The 18,950-nt window shown below is 35.5% G+C and overlaps 1 protein-coding gene across 5 annotated transcripts in view; it reads right to left on the bottom strand.

Annotated features, from left to right (window-relative positions):
- Positions 1-18,950, bottom strand: part of PGAP1 (post-GPI attachment to proteins inositol deacylase 1) — a 41,100-nt gene that overhangs the window by 8,472 nt on the left and 13,678 nt on the right. For 2 of the 5 annotated variants that reach the window (XM_072875195.1, XM_072875200.1), the window contains exons 8-26: positions 18,429-18,534; positions 16,623-16,678; positions 16,466-16,549; positions 14,661-14,710; positions 13,198-13,249; positions 12,872-12,949; positions 11,351-11,426; positions 10,984-11,057; positions 10,843-10,894; positions 10,052-10,118; positions 9,068-9,176; positions 8,653-8,691; positions 7,396-7,489; positions 6,645-6,735; positions 6,227-6,424; positions 4,008-4,140; positions 2,785-2,835; positions 1,336-1,556; positions 876-980 (exon numbers count right to left, since the gene is read on the bottom strand). In XM_072875195.1, the coding sequence (XP_072731296.1) occupies positions 876-980; positions 1,336-1,556; positions 2,785-2,835; positions 4,008-4,140; positions 6,227-6,424; positions 6,645-6,735; positions 7,396-7,489; positions 8,653-8,691; positions 9,068-9,176; positions 10,052-10,118; positions 10,843-10,894; positions 10,984-11,057; positions 11,351-11,426; positions 12,872-12,949; positions 13,198-13,249; positions 14,661-14,710; positions 16,466-16,549; positions 16,623-16,678; positions 18,429-18,534 (1,736 nt within the window). The remainder of the gene's footprint in view (positions 1-875; positions 981-1,335; positions 1,557-2,784; positions 2,836-4,007; positions 4,141-6,226; positions 6,425-6,644; positions 6,736-7,395; positions 7,490-8,652; positions 8,692-9,067; positions 9,177-10,051; positions 10,119-10,842; positions 10,895-10,983; positions 11,058-11,350; positions 11,427-12,871; positions 12,950-13,197; positions 13,250-14,660; positions 14,711-16,465; positions 16,550-16,622; positions 16,679-18,428; positions 18,535-18,950) is intronic. The other 3 variants (XM_072875196.1, XM_072875199.1, XM_072875197.1) reach the window with 3 other exon arrangements.

Here is an 18,950-nt window from a genome sequence, read left to right as displayed (position 1 = left end):
CTGTAGGAATATAAAGAAAAAAATTGCCATTTTTGTAGCCATACATGCAGAAGGTACACAAATACCATATTTCACTTTCTTTTGAAAAATAATTTATAGTTTTCAAGGCTTTGTTCATTTTTAAAATGGAACAAATATGTCTGATGGGCAATAACAACTGATGCATAAGCAAGAGCGATTATTCAAAAAGGCTAATAAAATGCCATTTAAAATATTCTTATATTAATTTAGAAATAAGTTCTCTGTAACAAAAAGATGTTTTAGATCATTTGAGTTAACAGGTACTGGTCAAGAGGATAAATTACATTGGTTATTATTCATTGTCTTTCATGAGGCACTGACTAATTTTATATCTGAACAAGAAATGCTCTACCTGTCAGCAAAACCAAGTGCTCAAAACTTCTTAATCCAGTAGAAAGCACATTACATTTCCACAAGTGTGCCCATAAGGGGGAGTTACAAGAACATAACTATAATGGTTTAGAATTCACTTTTCCTTGTAACTTTCTGACAGTAATTGCTAAATGTATTAGGATTCTGTAACATTTGGAAGGATTCAATGAATTATGAATGAAAAAGTCCCAGTTAAAGAAGTCTTTATCTAAAGTCTTTATCAGTCTAAACTGATTGTTTAGATAGCAAATACTTCATTTAAGTCCATGTGGTAAATACAGGTGATTTTCTCCCATTTAGCTGAACTACAGGTAATTTGCATGCATTTTATCTAGTCTTTAAGATTTAACCATGCAAGTTCATGAATCTCTATGTAGGCTGAACAATTACATGTCTGTGCAGCATAAATTAAGTGTTACCACACAAATGGAAGTAGTAAGAAAGAAGCAGGAAAACAAAAACTGGAGATTAGGCTACAGTACCTTGATTTCACTTCAGAAGTACTTGAATTCATGAGAATTTCTAAAATGCATACGATGATAATAGCTGTAGATCTACACGGATCAGGATCAAGTTTAACATTGTACCTGCAAAGAAATAGTTTAAAAAGCATGTTACTTCTAAACTAGGCTACCAAATAAAATCCAAGTTGGGAACAAGCATGTGCTGATAACAACAAACATACATGAATCGTATATGGCATCACAGCCTGATTTTAAATCCTTTCTGAATCATTACTTTATTCGACATATCACTGATTCACTTAACACCTACTTATACCATAATATAAACCACATTGCATAGAAAAAACAATTATAATGAACAGAATTCTTTGATACTATAAGGTAGCTAATAAAGTAAAGAGTCAAACATTTGCAATTTTTATTATCTTCAAAGGTTCATATTCTTTTCTTCCACCTTACTGGCCATTTAGGAAGTTACCTGAGATTTTTTAACCAATAAATTAAAGATGGCAAGTTGAGCAGCACAATCCATGTGAATAAGTTGAGAACTGTAACATGCATCTTAAGACTGTTAACGGCTTCAGCAATTGTATTGTTGGAAAGAGATTGTGTTGCTTCTGAAATACTGTCCGTTGAACTCTGGTTTTTGATTGTGTGTATACTGGAGTTCTGTGAAGTTTCTTTTAAGTGGTCTGAATCCTGAAAATAAAAGACAGAAGTCACAAAAATGTGCACAGGCTTGTAAGAACCCATGCTGGCAGAGGAGGAGGGAAAAACATCATAACAGTATCATACCAGCTCTGATTTAAGAAAAAAATTGCAGTTTATCCCTCAAAAAGCCATCAAAAGCAAAGTTCAATAGTTCAATTTTAAAGCATCTAGATTTAACCAGAAATTTCTCATATACTAATAGTTTATATGTCTTTGGAAGAAAAGAATGGAGAGTGGAGATGCCCTGACACACATGCAGTGATAAGAAATGGAGTTCCTGGAAGGAGGAAGAACAGAATACAAAGAATAATAAAGCATGTGGGTGAAAATCACAGATGATCATTCATGGAAAAAGATACAGGAGGTAATGCAACTGGGAGTAAAATATTATCTGTAGGAAGAGATAACAAAGATAAACTAATGGGTCGGCAGATGCTAACTTCCAATGACAGAACCCTCCCCCCCAAATGAAACAAAACCAAATTATACGCAGATGAAAGAAGAGAAGGAGACGATTTAAAACTAAACACACAAAAAAAGCTCAAAAAACCCAAAGAAAACTGTCAACAACTTTTTCTGGCAGACTGCTTTTTTAACTATGTTCTATGTTTGCAAAAAAGAGCAGGCAATTATTATATGCTTGTATCCACACCTGCGAACATCTTTGATCCTATACCTTAAAGTAACTGAAAAAAGAAACAAATTTAACAATGCATGAAACCCAATCCTTCTTCAATTTACTGCAATCTCAGTCCATATCCATCTAATAAATCATATTTGTCATCTCCTGATTAAAAAAAATCCCTAAACTCCAGAAACTACCTATGTGGAAAAAAATATTTAGCTGTAGTGTAGATTACCACCTAGAAATTAAATTTATTCTTTTAGATAAGGCATGCATAATCAAATACCAAAATTCAGACAAAACTATTGTTCTGTATGTATTCAGGGACTAAGTTCTCTTCTTAAATGCACTTCAGACAAGTTTACACTGCAGTGATCTTGAACAGTGAATACAATAGTCCTATGTGATAGAACAGGCTACTCATGTCCTGGCTTTTCTTTCACATCATGCACACAGTAAGTAAACTACAGCCATCCAGTCATCACAGCACAACCTAATATTACCAAGGCAAGATGATAACAATTCATAATGCATAGGTTCGCCAAACAATTTTTGGTCACAGCTTTGAACAGAAGCAGGAAACAGACTTACCCCATTGAGCATGTTTTGTTCTGCTCTTACATTCACATGCAGTTTTATGACCTGTAAGACAATCAGTTCAGCTTTTTTAGTAATGTTTCTTCACACAAAAGCTGTAGTATAGAAGGAAAAAAAATTGGGGGCTAATTATTTTTTGTCCCTTTTTATAGCTACATGATTCTAGGACCCCAATGGAGCAAGAACTCCCTCTGCCTTTTTTATCAGCAGCATCCAAAGTGCTGTCTTAAGGAAGGATTTCCAAGCACAGAGAGAAAATTTATGCTGCTCTGCTTTCTCCCCTTCCACTGGGCTCAACAGAGAATACAGAGTGGAAAACCTACATATTCCTCACCCCCTCCTGCTAGTTCAGTTCTACTTCACTTTCTGCAGAAACCCATAAACAGGTGCATAGAAAAAGTCCCACAACAGAGATTTACTGCAGAAGGGGGAGTAATGTCAGCACGGGAACGTCCTTCACAGGGTCACCTTATGTCACAGGGAATTCAACTAGAGATAGCACTGTTCCTCAGGCTGTGCTTTCAGCTGCCACCTACCTGCTTCAGACCACCTGTAAGCTGCTCTGCTTTGTGCCCCTACTCCCAGATGCATGCTCCAATGCTTCCCTAGTAGCCAAGTATAGCAGCTGATTTAGCAGCTATATAACCATAGGGTGAATCAGGTAAGTTAGATGCTCTGATGCGAGGAAGACCATGGAAACTGAATGGCAGGGACTAAATATGGATCTTTGTGGCACTACCTAAGGGATCAGATTAGACATACAATAAGACTATCCTAATTCTACAATATATCCACCCTCCCTCCTTTTACTCCATAAAGATTTGTGAAGTCTTTAAAGATAGAAAGTATTCTACAGAACATTCCAAGTCCTCCCTTTGCTAAAGTTTATCTTCAAGGGAGTTATTAGTCTTTGATTTTATAACATTACCTATCCATAAGTTAAAAATTGCAATTATATGCATTATTGTAGTGGGCATACGGGACCGTACATTTCTTTGGAAGAAGCGTTATCAAAAGAAGAAAAATAATTCTAAAAATTACAAGATTGGGAGAGCCTGATAAGTTCAAAAAAGACCTATTTCAAGTATGCAAATAATAACATTTCTTTTAAGTATGAAAAATGGTAATCTGTATTTTTGCTTTTAACATGGGGTTAATTTAAAGCATACAAAATTTTGAATTCAGTTATAAATTCAATATGTCTAGCCTTTCAGTACCTTAAACAAGTATTGAAGATAAATAATGACTACAGCAAATGCACCGCAAGTGGTCCAGCTAACCAAAGCAAGGGATAACACCCCCCAGAGTCTTCTTGGTGTAATCAACCTATCTTTTTGAAGTACAGTAGGTCTAAAAAAGAAATAAAACTGCTGTTATACTTTTGTAACAACATGAGACCTACAAAGATCAAAGAATAATTCTGTTTCGTGAATGACTGAAAAGAATAAATTGTTCCTGAATATTTAATATTAAACACTGGAAAAATAAAGTTACACAAATTTTAACATATATACCAACTGCTACAGAAGCTACTTTGCAAGAAAAACTTTCTTATCAAATGAACTAACAAAACAATCTTACACCTTCTAGAATGTATGTCTGTAAGTAATGTATTATTTTTACTTCATTTGGGGAACATAAAGGATACGTTGGTGAACATAAAACATTAGACAATGCTAACTGTAGGTCTGTGTCAGTCACTAAGTTCTTCTGTTCAGCCCAAGAGAACAAGTATCTTATCACTGCGCAGCTGCCCCATGAAAGTGACTCCTACTACAAATGTTAACGCGCTGCAGTGTTCCATGATAGTACAGCAGTATACAACAATAAGCCTCCAAGAGATTAATTCTGTGACAAACATTCTTCCCCAGACAGGAATTTCTGCTTGCTCACAGTCTGAGACACACAGAAAAGCTTATTTTAAGTTTCTGGATTCCAGCTGATACAACTAAGAGACAAGTATGAATCTGAAATGACAAAGATGAGCTGAGAAGGTGTGACAATGAGGGGAATGTGGTGGGGAGGAAATGCAACAGAACTATGAAAAAGTCTGTACTTCTTGGATATTCATGGGATATTCCAGTACTAAAATTGACATTGAAAACAGAAGAGGCATTATTTGGAAAATACAATTTTAAAAGCCTTGGCAACAAATATTGAAAATAACCACAAAAAGGCAGCTAGCTGACAAGAACAAAAAATTGCACAGACAGATAGTGACAAGTTCTTTGCTGCTGGCCATATCAGATCATTTCAGAACACTGAGCAAAAGTCAAGTGAATACTATCTACTTTAGAGACATTTACAGAAAATAATCCGCCCCCGAAATTCAGGAGTAGATCAAAAACTGTGTAAGGTATTAGAAGTGTGTAAGGCACTAGAATTTCAAAACAAACCAGCTGACTTACAGGTGGGCACATGAAATCTTATTTTCCTGCCTCTGACCAAGACATTCTCAGGGTTTGCAGGAAATCAAAAGCTTTAATGAAAAGATTATGAATTGAGCTAAAACCCTTAAAAATTTAGTAAGAGTAGTTTCAAAATTTAGAAGTTCATCACTTCGTCACTTAAAACTAATACTGAAGCATCCAATATAATTTATAAACAAGATGGCTGAGAAGAAATAGCTGACACCACATCTATTATTTGGTAGAATAAGACCAGAAGTGCTAGTGATGAAAAAAGAAAGAGTTAATTTAGCAGATATTTTTTGAGTAAAGAGCATCCCAACCAACTTTCTGGAGACAGTTGGCTCAAATCTAGCTGAGGACTGTTATCAGTGTCAGAACAGCCAAACCATTAAAATAGCTAAGCATGATATCCAATTTACTAATTTACTCTTCCAAAATCTTTTTATCTTCCTTGCTTTTTTTAAACCCACTTTCATATTTGAATACTCATCTGTACAAGGAAAAAAAAAAACCCACAACATTCCTGTGTTCTTAGACGCGATCTATAAAATTCATCAGTCTTGTAGGGTGAAATGAACATCCAAGAAGGTTTTGTTTTACAAACCTGTTTGTATCCTTTAATGCAGTTTATCCAATATGAATAATGAGGAACGGATTACAATGCTTATAGTCCCTTTTCTAAATATACACACTTATTTTTCGAGCTGCTGAAAAGGGAATAGTTTAGTTGCTTTCTTTTCCCCAACAAGCTTTCCTCAAAAACAAACTGAAAACCTTTATAACAGCTGGTGAAGGAAACAAGAAAGCCATTTATGTTCCCTTTTGGAGATGTGGAATAAGGACTATGAGGCAATCCTCATACTTCATTAGTACTTAACACTGACAAACCCAGATTTCTAAAATCACGTATGAACTATATTGCAGAATTCAAGCTGCCCAAGCATTCACACTGAAGCAAACAGAAAAAATTGACATGGTCACAGACATCTAAAAGAGCTTAGTTATATAGCACAATGTTCTTTTACCTGAACAGAGTTAACCATAACGAAGAGAAGAGTCTCAGAGATGTAGAGAAAAATACTCCACTCCAGTAGGCAATGCCTGTCCCAAAAAGAAACAGAATCAGGGACACAAGGGGGAACCACGCATCCTGACTACTCAGTACAGCAGCATCCACCTCTGGTAGTGACAGTGATTCCCATATCTCTCTAAACCAGTTAAACCTGCCAAAAACATGAAAGCAGTATTACTTATCACTTCCAATTGCCATTACCGTAAGATATCCATCAACTATTCCTCCTACTACAGCCTTTCAAAAAAAAAATCACAGTCAGGTGTTCACAATGACTACAGATAAAATAACATTAGTCCCCACCAATAGTTTTACTGAAACTTCTGTTTTGGAAACTGCTTTAAATAAATAAACAAGTTATGCAAACTCACCCCTGCAGAAACACAACAATGCTTATAAGAGGTTCTACTTTGTAGGGTTTAGCTGTCCTAACTAGTTCAAGGGAAAAGTCTGAACACTGGCCTAGAATCAAGAACAGAAAGCATCTATAGTTATTATTTTGTCATGAACTTTAACAAAGATGATCCACAACAAAAAGTAAATTCAGACAAAGGTTTGAAAGTTTACTTTAAAACAAGATAACCATGTCTTATAACAGTACTGCAAGTCAGCATACTTCATCAAGGCCCTTATTCACTGGATCACTCATATTAGGTAATACGTCACAAGAGCTTCTAGAGAGATTATGGAGTTTGTAACAAACACCACCTGAATGTCAATAAAAATGCATTTTGTCTGAAGACATGTCTAAAAGTTAGAGTGCAAATCCCGTCTTCATGCAAGAAATAAAGTGTTTTGTATATATCAACAACATATTTTTAAATTTTTATATGTATTTTTAAGTAGACTTCTATTTATTCTAAAACATTGTGCAACACCAATCATTCGCAAAGAAGGGACTGCAGAGTAAAATAATAAGGAAATATTCTGCTACAACACAACATTGGAGAGCTACCAACAAACAAAAACCAAAACTGAAGAGTGTAGATCCCAGTTCTTGCACAAGTTCAATGATACTTTGCTTAAAAAATTCACAACAGCTAGCTAGTCTTTCAACAGTAAATTGGACAAGTAATTTCTCTAAAAACACTTGTGACAAAAAAAAAATTTCTAGAAACCTACCTGTTGATATCAATGTGCTCAATTGTCCTCCATACGTAAGAAGAATATTAGAAACAATATAGACAGGAAGAGCACCAGCATGGAACCTTATTATCTGAAAGACAAGGATATAAGGATAACTTCTAATTTATATATATATAAATATATTTAAAAATACACTCACAAAAATATTATCATGAAGCCAGCATGATAACGTGATTAGAAAAATCTTTCTTAAGAGTCAAACAGTTTCTCATTTTGATATAAGTTGGAGTATATCTCCACTTATATAGTTTGATATAACTTTTGATATAGTTTGATATAACTTTGAATCTCATAAGTATTTGATAACCACCATTAGCAATTAATATTATATATGGAAAATACTCGGATCTCTCAAAGGGCTAATCAAACATGTTTTGATAAATGACCAAATTAAAAATGAATGTTTTTTTTCCAGTCAAGACAAATATTAAAGAATACAGTAGCACATTAATGGTGTTTCAGTAAAATAAATTAGAAAAATTAAAAGTAAAAGGCCACTTTCCAAGAAAAACCTGCATATAGTTATACATGCTTTTGGGCAAAGAATTTTTGGAAGCAATTTCATGTATGCTTTAATTGGCTTCCAGTGTCCCAAGTCATGATTAATATACAAATAGCACATAAATTCTTCTGAAGTGATAACAAAATGAAAAACCATTGACATAAACGCATACATTCAAACAGAGAAACTTGCCAGTAATATTCCAGCACTACACTTAGGTGCTTGTGAATTAATTACTTTTTAGAATCAGAAAATTGCAGATGGCTAGTCCATTTTTACTGATACCAATGTCAAAATGTATTCTTCATTGATAACCAAAGAAAATTTGTTGAAAAGGAGCATATGGATCTACTTGAGCTTTTTTTCCTAACTTTTAGTTGATGCCAGATGTATTTTAAAGTTTTAACACTACTGACTCATCAGGCAAGAAAGTGAAAGTGACCTACAGTATCATCCCTTTACAGATATTCAGCTAACCACAAAGCCAAATGCTCAACATTTACATTAGCTCTTTAGAGCTAGAGTGCTTTTCTACTCCTCTGAAAACTGAGGCCTGACATTTATCTGGATGGGATGCCTTGCCAAGTGACAAGGTTTTAAACGACCATTGAATAGCATTCCTCTTGTCATTGAGAAGGAATTTGAAGTGCCATAGTCGAGAAGGGAGGAAAGGAAAACTTCTATAGATGCTACTGACATAAAAACCAGTCTAGTACTAAAGGTTTTCTTACTTGCCCAAGAACCTGTAAAAGTGACGTCTTCAGAATTACCTTGATAAAAAAAGAAATATTTGATTATTTTATACAATGGTAAGCATACATACAAAATACTTTTATTTTTAAGAAGCCAACTTAAGTATTTGAATACAGCAATCCCATAACTAAAATGTAGAACAGCTTACTACTGACTTTTTAAAAACAAATGCTTTAAAGTTTTTCTTAGAAGTGAGAGCCCAACTTTCAGTATTACTCCAGCTGTTGCAAAATACTTGTAACATGCACTATACTTACAAAATGGCCAAACAGCCCACCTTTAGATTTGCTTAGTATTTATTATGATTCATTAGCTACATATTTTAAAAGACTGAATTATGCAAAAATTATACAGCAATGCAAACTAGCTATAAAATAAATTTGTATTACTCACTTCATACTGACAGTCGGAAGAAGAGTAAATATTTAACTCTGGCACCCTGCTGTCATTTTGAGGCTGAGCAATATGCAGTTTTGCAGAAATCTCAGTAGAAGACGGAACTCTGAAACAGCAACTTAGTTGGTAATTGTTGTCCTTACAATCAAAAAAAGCCAAACATGCCTTAGTTTTCAACAAGTGCATGTAAAGCAGATCTAGTACACCAAGTGTCACCACAAGTGATGAGCTAAATGGTATAATGAACTTGTTCACCCTGCCACAATGAACTACATAACATTCTCAATCCACTCTCCTCTGAGCTACCAAGGGCCATGGTACTAATGAAAACAGACAAGTTTAGCATTAGTGTACACACTGCCTCACAGAACATGTAAATATGCTGAGTGACAAGAAAGGGGAGGACAGATTCTCAAGAATGCAATTCAGTTTCCTGCAAGTATTACATTGTTAGAAAATATAGGGGAAAAAAATAGGGAGGTATCCTTAAGACATCTAAAATAAACATGGAAGACAGTTTTCCAGCCATCTAAAATAAAGTCAGGTTGTTCAACTGCGATTCACGAGTGACACATATTTCAAGCTGTATCATTTGATTTTGTCAGGACCATGCTGCTGAAGCGACTTAGGGCTGCTGTGTGATCCAAACCCTGGGTTACAGGAAGAAGCCAGCATGCAGAGCAGCCTCCATTCCCCACTCAGGAGGGGGTCAAAGATTATGCTGAGAATTTCAGATCAGCAAATCTGACTTCCTTTGAGAAAACTAGTGAGAACTATTAAACAAACAATTAGTAGATATTCTTATTCTGAGGAAAAGTCAAAACAACTTTGTCAACAAGGGCAGAAAGGTAAATGAGGAAAAGATGCAGAAGCCAAACCCTTAAGACTGGAGAAGTTGTCTCCCATCAGAAATATTACCATGACAGGATGCAAACATTCTTCAAAAACATATCAAGAAGTTATAATTGTTAAAGTCCTTACTTCGCTACAATTATTGAGTCTTCATGTGACCAGGGTATATGAAGTCTGTAAACACTAGGTTTTCTTTCTGAAATGGAAGAGAATTTAAAAATATAAAATTAATTAAGAACAAGACGTGGCAACTGTCTCCAAAAACTAAAATGCAAGTAAAACAAAGGTGGCATATAGATCACTGTACAGAATCACTGGGCTTGCAGTTATGTGCCAATTGACATTGCAATGCAGGTCAGTATAGTTAGCATTGAACAAAAATGACATTTTTTTAACTCGTGCTGTTACAGAACAACACAGTGAGACATCAGTATTTATAGGCAGGACAGTTATGAGAAAAATTCTGGTTTTCAATACAAAGCTGTAACCTCAAGCTAATAAATCCATCACTTTGTTTCAAAAAAAAAAAAAAAAAGACTCCTTTAGCATCCCATTCTTTTTAACCTTATGTAGCTCAACATTCAAATTTGAGTCTCATACTTAGCAAATAAAAATCTTAGCCAAATGTGCTATTCTTGAGAAACACTTTCAACGTAATGCAGAATCCTGCTGAAAGTTCAACTTCCCTTTGCTGGGAAGTAAAAAAAACCAAACATGAGGACTAATTCCACATTTTCTTTGAGCTATCCCTCTTAACAAAAAGTGGAAATGAGAGAGATTAGCAGAGACATTTGAGCAGATTATAACAATACTGTCTAAACCCCACTGCATGAGAGGACTTTTGTTTCCACCAGCTTCAGTCTTGAACTTGAAGCATTTTCAACAAGCTTTGTTTTATACTTTAGAAGACTTAAATTTACCTTTGAGTGACTGGCAGTGGCTCTCTATATAAATTTTGAAAGCTTGATATATCTAGAACATTAAAAAACAAAACAAAACACAACACTTACATTCTGCAAACAGTGATTACATTAGCTTAAAAAATTAAGTAGTATTCTTACTTGATTAAAGTGCTGGAGCTGTACATTGTAAAGTAAGCCAGTTGAATTTAATAGAATTTTGCTTGAAGAAAGCCCTGTAAAGGATATATTATTTTCACATATTAGATAAAATTATTTGAGAACTCACTACACCTTCAGATAATTTTTTTTCCAGGAGACTTATATGCTTCTATATCTGTTAGTCAAAAACCCCACACTTCTTATTTTTTTGTCTGTTACTAACAAAAGCAGTATTAACTTTAGTAAAAACAAACCCCAAAACACCTCCTGACCATTGGAATTTTTAGGCAAGTTTATTATCCAAATGTTAGTAATATTAGTTTTTCATTTTTTTTTTTTTCCTCCAAAAGTAATACGATATACTTACCAAATGAAAAAAGATGTGTTACAGGAAGCTGTACTGTTCTGGAATCCTCTTTGAAGAATTCACAGTCCAAAGTATACTGCAATTCAGGATATTAAATACAGATGTAACCGAGCACAAGACTATAAAGCCTTTGCACTTGCCAAATTCTATTCACAGGCTCAGGCAGAGTCCAGGACACAAATACTGAAAAGCCACCTCTCCACACTCCACTGATAGGGACTGGCAGGTAGTTTGTTCCTGTACACAGCAGTACAAGTTTGGGTAGCTTAAGCATGACTTCGAGGTTACTCTAGCTCTCACCCATCTGCAACAGCCTTCAAAAGGCTATTCAAAGAGCTGAGAATGACTAGAATCCAGTTCACATCCCTCCTTCTCAGGTACATCTTTTTTTGGGGGGGGTGTTGCAAAGGAGAGTGACTTGTCCAAACTCTGGATACAATTTCCTAAGCAAAAAGAACCTTTCGTTTGTCTCCTGAAGTTTAATCACGCAAAAGCAAAGTATCCAGCAGGTATGAGTTCTACCATCTCCAGTAAGTATTTAGTTCACTTGAAAATTATTTTCCAACCCATTGCAAATCCAGCATTTGTTTACTTTTTAAAAGCAGTGTCCAAGATTTAACACTGGACTGCAACTTAGCAGGTTACATTTCACAACTGAGCTCTCTTCTACCTTTGCTTATCCAGAACGTTGTATATTACTAATTTAACTGCAAGATGTCTGTCACAACTATCTGAAGATACACTCATAGATGAGCATTATAGTCACTTCAACTGTGAATAATTTCTTGGATCATGGATTATTATACCACAGGCACAGAGACTGTATTTGTGTTGCAGAAAGGAATGTTAGAACTACTTAGACTTTAAATTCAAGTTCAGTGTTCTGCCATTTTCAGGACTAACTAGAAAGGCCTGCCAGACCCAACTGGGTAATACGCAAAGTCTGCTTAGATTCACTGCAAGTGTTCCTCTTACTGGGATCTTGAGAGGCCTTGATGCAAAGATATCCAACTCATCTGTGAACTATTCAGAACTATCAAACTCTGCACAACCCAGTCTACCACATTATTTGTGGTCTCAGAGCTTGCAGACCTATCTGTACCACGCTCTCCAGAATCCATATGTGGTGTCTTCAATTATCTACGGCATTCTTCACTACCCTGGATAAGAGAACTGACTGTTCAAAAAGATAAATATTCAGGAATGCAATCAGAATACTAAGAAAAACAAGGAAGAACAACATTGGAACCTCCAACAAGAACTCTAAGAACTGTTTTGAGAACTGTTGCTTTGTATATTTCAAGTACTATTCATGCCCTGCGTTTGGTATTTTATCAAATGAAAATGTTTCTGAGCTTACAGAAGATAACAAAAGTTACCTTCAAACCACACTGGAGTGTAGGTCTGTGGTTTCTCAATTAACTTAGCACATATTTAATGTACTTCCTTTTCCTTCCATTATAGCATCTGAAAGCTACGAACACACTAAGCAAGCAATTTCTGCCTTTTTTTTTTTTTTACCTTATTGCCAACTGTAGGTGGTACCTGAATGACAACGTGGGACAAAGAAGGATAGTCCTGAAGTTTCAGCATTACAACCTTATTAAAAAAACAAAACAAAACGAAAGAAAGAAAAAAAAGAAAAAGAAAAACAAAGAAAAACAAAAGCCATTACTGAACATACCCCCCAGTTTGCACCTTGCCAATTCCCAGATGTCTACCTCTTGTACCCCTTCCTCTGCAATACTGCATGTTCCAATGCTGTAAACAGAACAGATCCTTCTCCCATGACGTGCAACTACCCCACGAAGCACCTCTCTCTCCTACAAGTTATGTACAACACTTACCTTGGTGGTTGGAAGTAACTCAGCTCTCCAGGATAAATCAGTAGCTTCCAGGCTGTAAAAATTCATGCACATTAAAGGATGAGCATATTTATTATGCAGGCACGACGTCACGACAGTGGATTAACATACCAGCTTTTCTCTCTCTCTATATGTGGATTCACACAATTTTAAATTGAGAACAAGTTTGGGTCTACTGCAGTCAGCTACCATAGTAATTTATCAAACTATAATCATTTCAGATGCTGAAAATCTTGTTTTTGCAAAAACAAGTTAAGCAAAGCTCTAACTTTGTCATAGACTAAACATTCAGGAATTATTAGCCATGCAACTTCAGACACGTAATGAAAACTCTTAATAAGCTAAAACAGCACGGGCATTGAATTAACACACGGTTTTAGTAGCATCTTTTAAACACCAAAAGTACCACTTTTTCCTATGGGAACATCTAAAACATACCATATAAAACAAAAATTGTTAGCTGCTGCAGAGCTTGCAGCAGTTCTAAAATGGCGTGTACTTATATTAATTTAACACACTGAACTGCAACATATTCATTCAGTCATTTTAAGTTATGATTTTTAAAATACCAGGATACTTCTGTTTCTCTAAATAGTGTTACATGACCTCACGACACAGTCCACAGCAAAAACACTATTATTAGATGATGTTTTAGGTAGCAGTCCTGAACTAGGCTAACCTCCACTTGCTGCTGATCCAAGGCTATACAAAGGAGTAATGGCCAACTTCTCCTTAGATCAGGAAAAAGTAATTATGACAACTGGCTATTAGCTAGAGGCAAGACTCTGTGGCTATACACCTCAGCACAGATCCCAGAACAGAAAAATACTATGCTAGCTCAATTCCACCTGGAAGCTTTCCCTAATCTGAAGCGTAGATTGAATTTACTTTGAGCTTACTTTGCAAATGTAAGCTAGGCCAGTGTTTTAAATCCATTTAGTAATGATTGTAGTGACCCGATTCAAATAATCACTAAATCACCCACATTTCTAAATATTTTTCATACGACAATAGCAATTTTGGAATAAGAAAAAAATAAGAGATGCTTCAATCCACTCTTCTGAAGGCTTTGAGTGACATTTTATGTCTTCTGTCGTAGTATTCTAAAGAGATGCTACAAAACACACAATTTAGGAATCCAGCACAGCATGCAGTGTCCACAAGAGAGCAACAGGAGCAACTTGTCACTGCTATGAAGATCAATAATATAGCTTAAAGAAGAAAAAGTTCACCTGTTTTATTATGCATTCGTGCAGTAATTTTGAGAAAACCTATTCTTTCCTGTTTTCTTAGTGATACAGAAAGCATGAATTATTCACAGTAAGAATTTTACTTTTCTTCCCAGTCTCTTCCTTCCTAAGGAGGAGGATATTTTATATGCTTTAAATTCAAATGTAGTCTCACAAGATCCATTTGAATAAAGAACAGAAACTGTTTATACTCACCACATCGATGAATTACTGTTCATACAGCCATAAATCCAGCTACTTGTGTCCTGTAAAGTCGATAGCATAAAACAGTACATTACCTACGTGTGATTGTATTTATAAATATATTAAAAATAGAAATTCTTTACTCCAAACAATGCAGGAGTTAATACTGATAATATTCTCCAAAATTTCTATATGCCAACTGTGTCAGTACACCAGATGTCAGCAACTGTTCTGAAAATCCTCTGATAGAAGAACCTTGGTGCAATCAACTTACTAAAAAGAGGAACAAACTTCCATCTTCATCTCAATCCTTTTCTACTAAGTGTGTCTGCAGCAGCTATCACTATATTGACCAGACTCTCATAGGGATGTCAAATGCCGAAGTGTAAAAGCGAAGATGATGATAAAAATTCTCTCGGATTTCCTCTATTATTTATAATGAAAGATATCCACCAACTTTTCTTCTTCATTTCACAATGAAGTCAGACTTCTGTGTTAACAGCAGTGATATTCTCCATCAAAAGTCTGATATCATAATCTTGGAATTACAATTACAAGGATGGAAAGATGAAGCATAAGAGTGAAAGGTGGGGGTTTCTAGGAACCATTTTAAATTCCTTCCTTTTGCCACCTTTTCTAGTTATGAATCAATATATTTTTCTAAAAACAAATACAAGGTTAAGCAAAAAAACTTTCATCATTTCTCAAAAAAAAAATATCTGCCTTACATATGATGTAAAATTAAATTTTATTAAAGTTTAATCTTTTTTAACTAGAAGAAACGTCTCAAGGTACTATCCTAAGCAGTCAAGGAATATTTCAGATTTTTAATGTTCTACTGCTCCCACCCTCAAGAATGTAAGTGTTCTGAAGTGATAGCACCATGATGCAAGTATCTCAGACATTGTTCTGTACCTCCTCCTCCTGTCCTGTCTTCAAGACATTACAACAAAAACAAAAGTTACCCTATTAAAGCACAACTAAGATCACAACAAATGTGTAAATACTGAAGGTGCTACTGGGAAGGGTAATAAGAAAAGCACTGAGAATATACTCTCTTTTTTCACAGTGGTGGTATGAACCTCTTCTTTGGTAAGGGGAGGAGTGGCAACAGGGACAGGCAGGATGGAACGGGAAAGCATCTCAATTTTCTTGCCACTAATCTTAAATACTCATGTAATTCTGAAAGGCATATTTATCAATCTCCAGTTTGCCAAGAGGTTACATTAATTCCTTTCAAAAAATATTTTAAAAAAAATTAAAAAACATTTTGGCTGAATTTATGCATCTTGAGCTAAAAATACAAGAAATGCACATTATCGCCCCTCCTCTCAATAGAGGAGACAACTGAGAAGGTGCTGTTTTCTCATCTGGCTTCCACTGCTTAGTGGAAGATCTCTGTAGCCTTTCAGGCTCACTTAAATTTCATTATGGGAAAGCAAACCTATAAAACACCTGTCCCAAATTAGAAGTATGGCTGAATTCTGGCAGCACTAAAAATAACTTCTTCATTCAAAACCATCAATAGAGAATGGCACTAAATTAAAGGAGAAAGTAATCTGGGGCTACCCGTAAGAGAGTGAAAAATAAACTATTTGAGGGTCAGGTGGCATTGAAGGTTTCAGATCTTGAACACTAAATGTGACATGCTAAAGCAGGAAGTACATCTAACACAATGTATTAGGCTGTGAATGTAAATGGATGTCAGTAATTTCAACAACTGTTCATTAAACTGCCTTAAAACTGCAGCAAATCTAATTAAAAAGACCCCACAGCTTTATAAACAAACTCCAGACATTAAAGAAGTATTTTCTCACCAACATACTGTTTGCACAGTAAACATGACTGTATGATTTTCTGTGGCTGGCAAGAGGAAATGTGAAATATTTTCCATCAGAGTCCTTAAAAAAAAAAAAATTGCTTATTAGTAAAAAAATAAACATAAAAACACAATGAGAAAAAAATGTTACTTACATTGTAAACTGAGTAAGTCCATTTTGAGGCTTTGACTGTAATCCACATGAGAGCTCCTAAAAATAAATATGTTTTTATATGCCACACTGCGAGAACTATTATCCTTATCTCCAAAATCTTATGTTACTTATCGCCAAGGTCTTATCTGTAAATGGCCATAAACTTTATAAACGTTAATCAACACTCAGGATTGCTACTGCTTAGAATTACATGCAACAGTTATCATCAGTTACATAGGAAACTGCAAACCCCTAGGATTCAATTACTACATATTAATTGTAAAATAAAAAACCTATGGATCTTGAAACAAAGCTCTCAAGGCAACAAAACAAATAAGAAACTGAATGATACTAATGTAATTACATGGTGACTGATTAAAGCTGAGGCAACATTAGAAACAGCCCCAATCTTTGTTCCCGTCAGCCTTTTAAGAAAACTAATACAGTAATTTGTGTAGAAGCAAGTCAACAATGAAGCGAATAACATGTACAAGAAAACTGTAGCAGTTTAAAGATATGTCTGGAGAAAAAGAGTAAGACAGAATAATGAAGAGATCAGAGATACAAACAATGCAAATTGTCATTCAAGAAGGTTAATATCTTTCTTCTGTGTAACTAGAGTAACAAGTTCATCACAGAAATTTAGCGTGTGTCAAGTGTCAAGAGGTCACCACAAATAGGAAGATGCAAACATGAAATCCAATTTAAACATATTCCTCCCTATTGCTAAAAACTGACCCCAACGGTAAACAAACAAACAAACGAAAATCAGTTCCACAACCTCTTTGGGTACCTGTTCCAGTGCTTGACCACCCTCCTGGTGAAGTACTTTTTCCTAATATCTAATTTTTTTGTTGTAACTGGACTCTACTGCCTGTTGTGTTATCACTGTGCACCTCTAAGAAAAATCTAGCTTCACCTTCTCTCCAATCTTTCATTAAGTAGTTGAAGACAGCAAGAGGATCACCCTTAGCATTCTCTTTAGGGTGAAAAAAACCCAGTTCACTCAGCCTCTCTCCCCCATGTCCTATGCCCCAGGAGCTAGCCATTTTGGTGGTCCTCTGCTCCATACTCACTTCAGTATATGTCAATGCCTAAATGCCAACTTATACTAGGGCGGCCAAAACTGGACACCAAAGTTACCTTAGTACTTCTGCAACAGCTTACATTAAGAAAATTCATGAAATAAAATGGTTTTCATAAAGTGGTTCAGCCCACTTCAGAAAACTAGGAATACAGCTGTGCCCTGCAAAAGTTCTGTTTAGTTCCCAAAACTCCATGCAGTCAAAGTTTCTCACCTCGAACTATGCATTCTTAGCAGTTACAAGGAAACCATTAGTGTGCAGTCTATTTTACCCTGCCACGTCATTAAAAAAGGAAGTCAGTGATGAAGCAGGTCTGAATATTCAGGATTTCCATGAGCAGTACAAAACTAGCACAATGGCTCTACAACACCCATACTATCCCTCTTGCAAACATGGGATGTAAGCGTAGATTAGACCGCACTTTTGACATCCAGCTATTCCTGATTTCTGAGATTGCTACTGGACGCCCTGGTGTAGATATGACTCCTGCTCGTCCCCCAGAATCTAAGCCATATAAAAGTGACAGATTTTTGCTCCTACCCCTTTTAATCTATTTAGTGCTGAAACCACACAAAAGCTGATAGTTTAGGTCTATAACCCATATATCATATTAGCAACGTCTGAAGAAGAACAAAATGTATTCCAGAAATTTGTTAGTGAGAAGGTTAACTATTAACAAAGGAGTATTATTGAATTCTGTTCAAAAGAAAACTGCTGCACACCTGTGAGTTCCTTAAAAGCTTCAGGATTTTCCTCAAATATCTTGGCAGGGTGTCTCACAAAGTGGTGATTCAGTACAGACATTCTCTTCTTTGGATCCTCAGTTATCTAAAAAAAGAGCACATTGTCAAATTTTATTTTACCGATTTGTGTGATTTACAATCATCACATGATCATAGCTAGCAATACAGTTTTGGGGATGAGAGGCAGGAGAGATTGTTAGAAGACACAGTACAATTTCTATTCTAAATTCAATAATCTGAACAAATAAAGTGCCATCAATATTCAATCACTGCAATACAGAAAGTCTACACATGTTATAAAGCACAGCTAAAACTTTTAGGACTGTTGTGATCTAGCCCCAGACAGCAACCAAGCACCACACAGCCACGTGCTCCCCCTCCCCTCTGGTGGGATGGGGGAGAGAATCTGAAGAGCGAAAGTAAGAAAACTCGTGGGTTGAGAGAAGAACAGTTTAATAATTGAAATAAAATAAAATAATAATAATAAATTGTAATGAAAAG

The sequence above is a fragment of the Ciconia boyciana genome, chromosome 10 (assembly GCF_034638445.1).
Source record: "Ciconia boyciana chromosome 10, ASM3463844v1, whole genome shotgun sequence".
In the NCBI taxonomy this organism is placed as follows: domain Eukaryota; kingdom Metazoa; phylum Chordata; class Aves; order Ciconiiformes; family Ciconiidae; genus Ciconia; species Ciconia boyciana.
The sequence above is the reverse complement of the archived record's forward strand: the minus strand, read 5'-3'. Positions and strand labels throughout refer to the sequence as shown.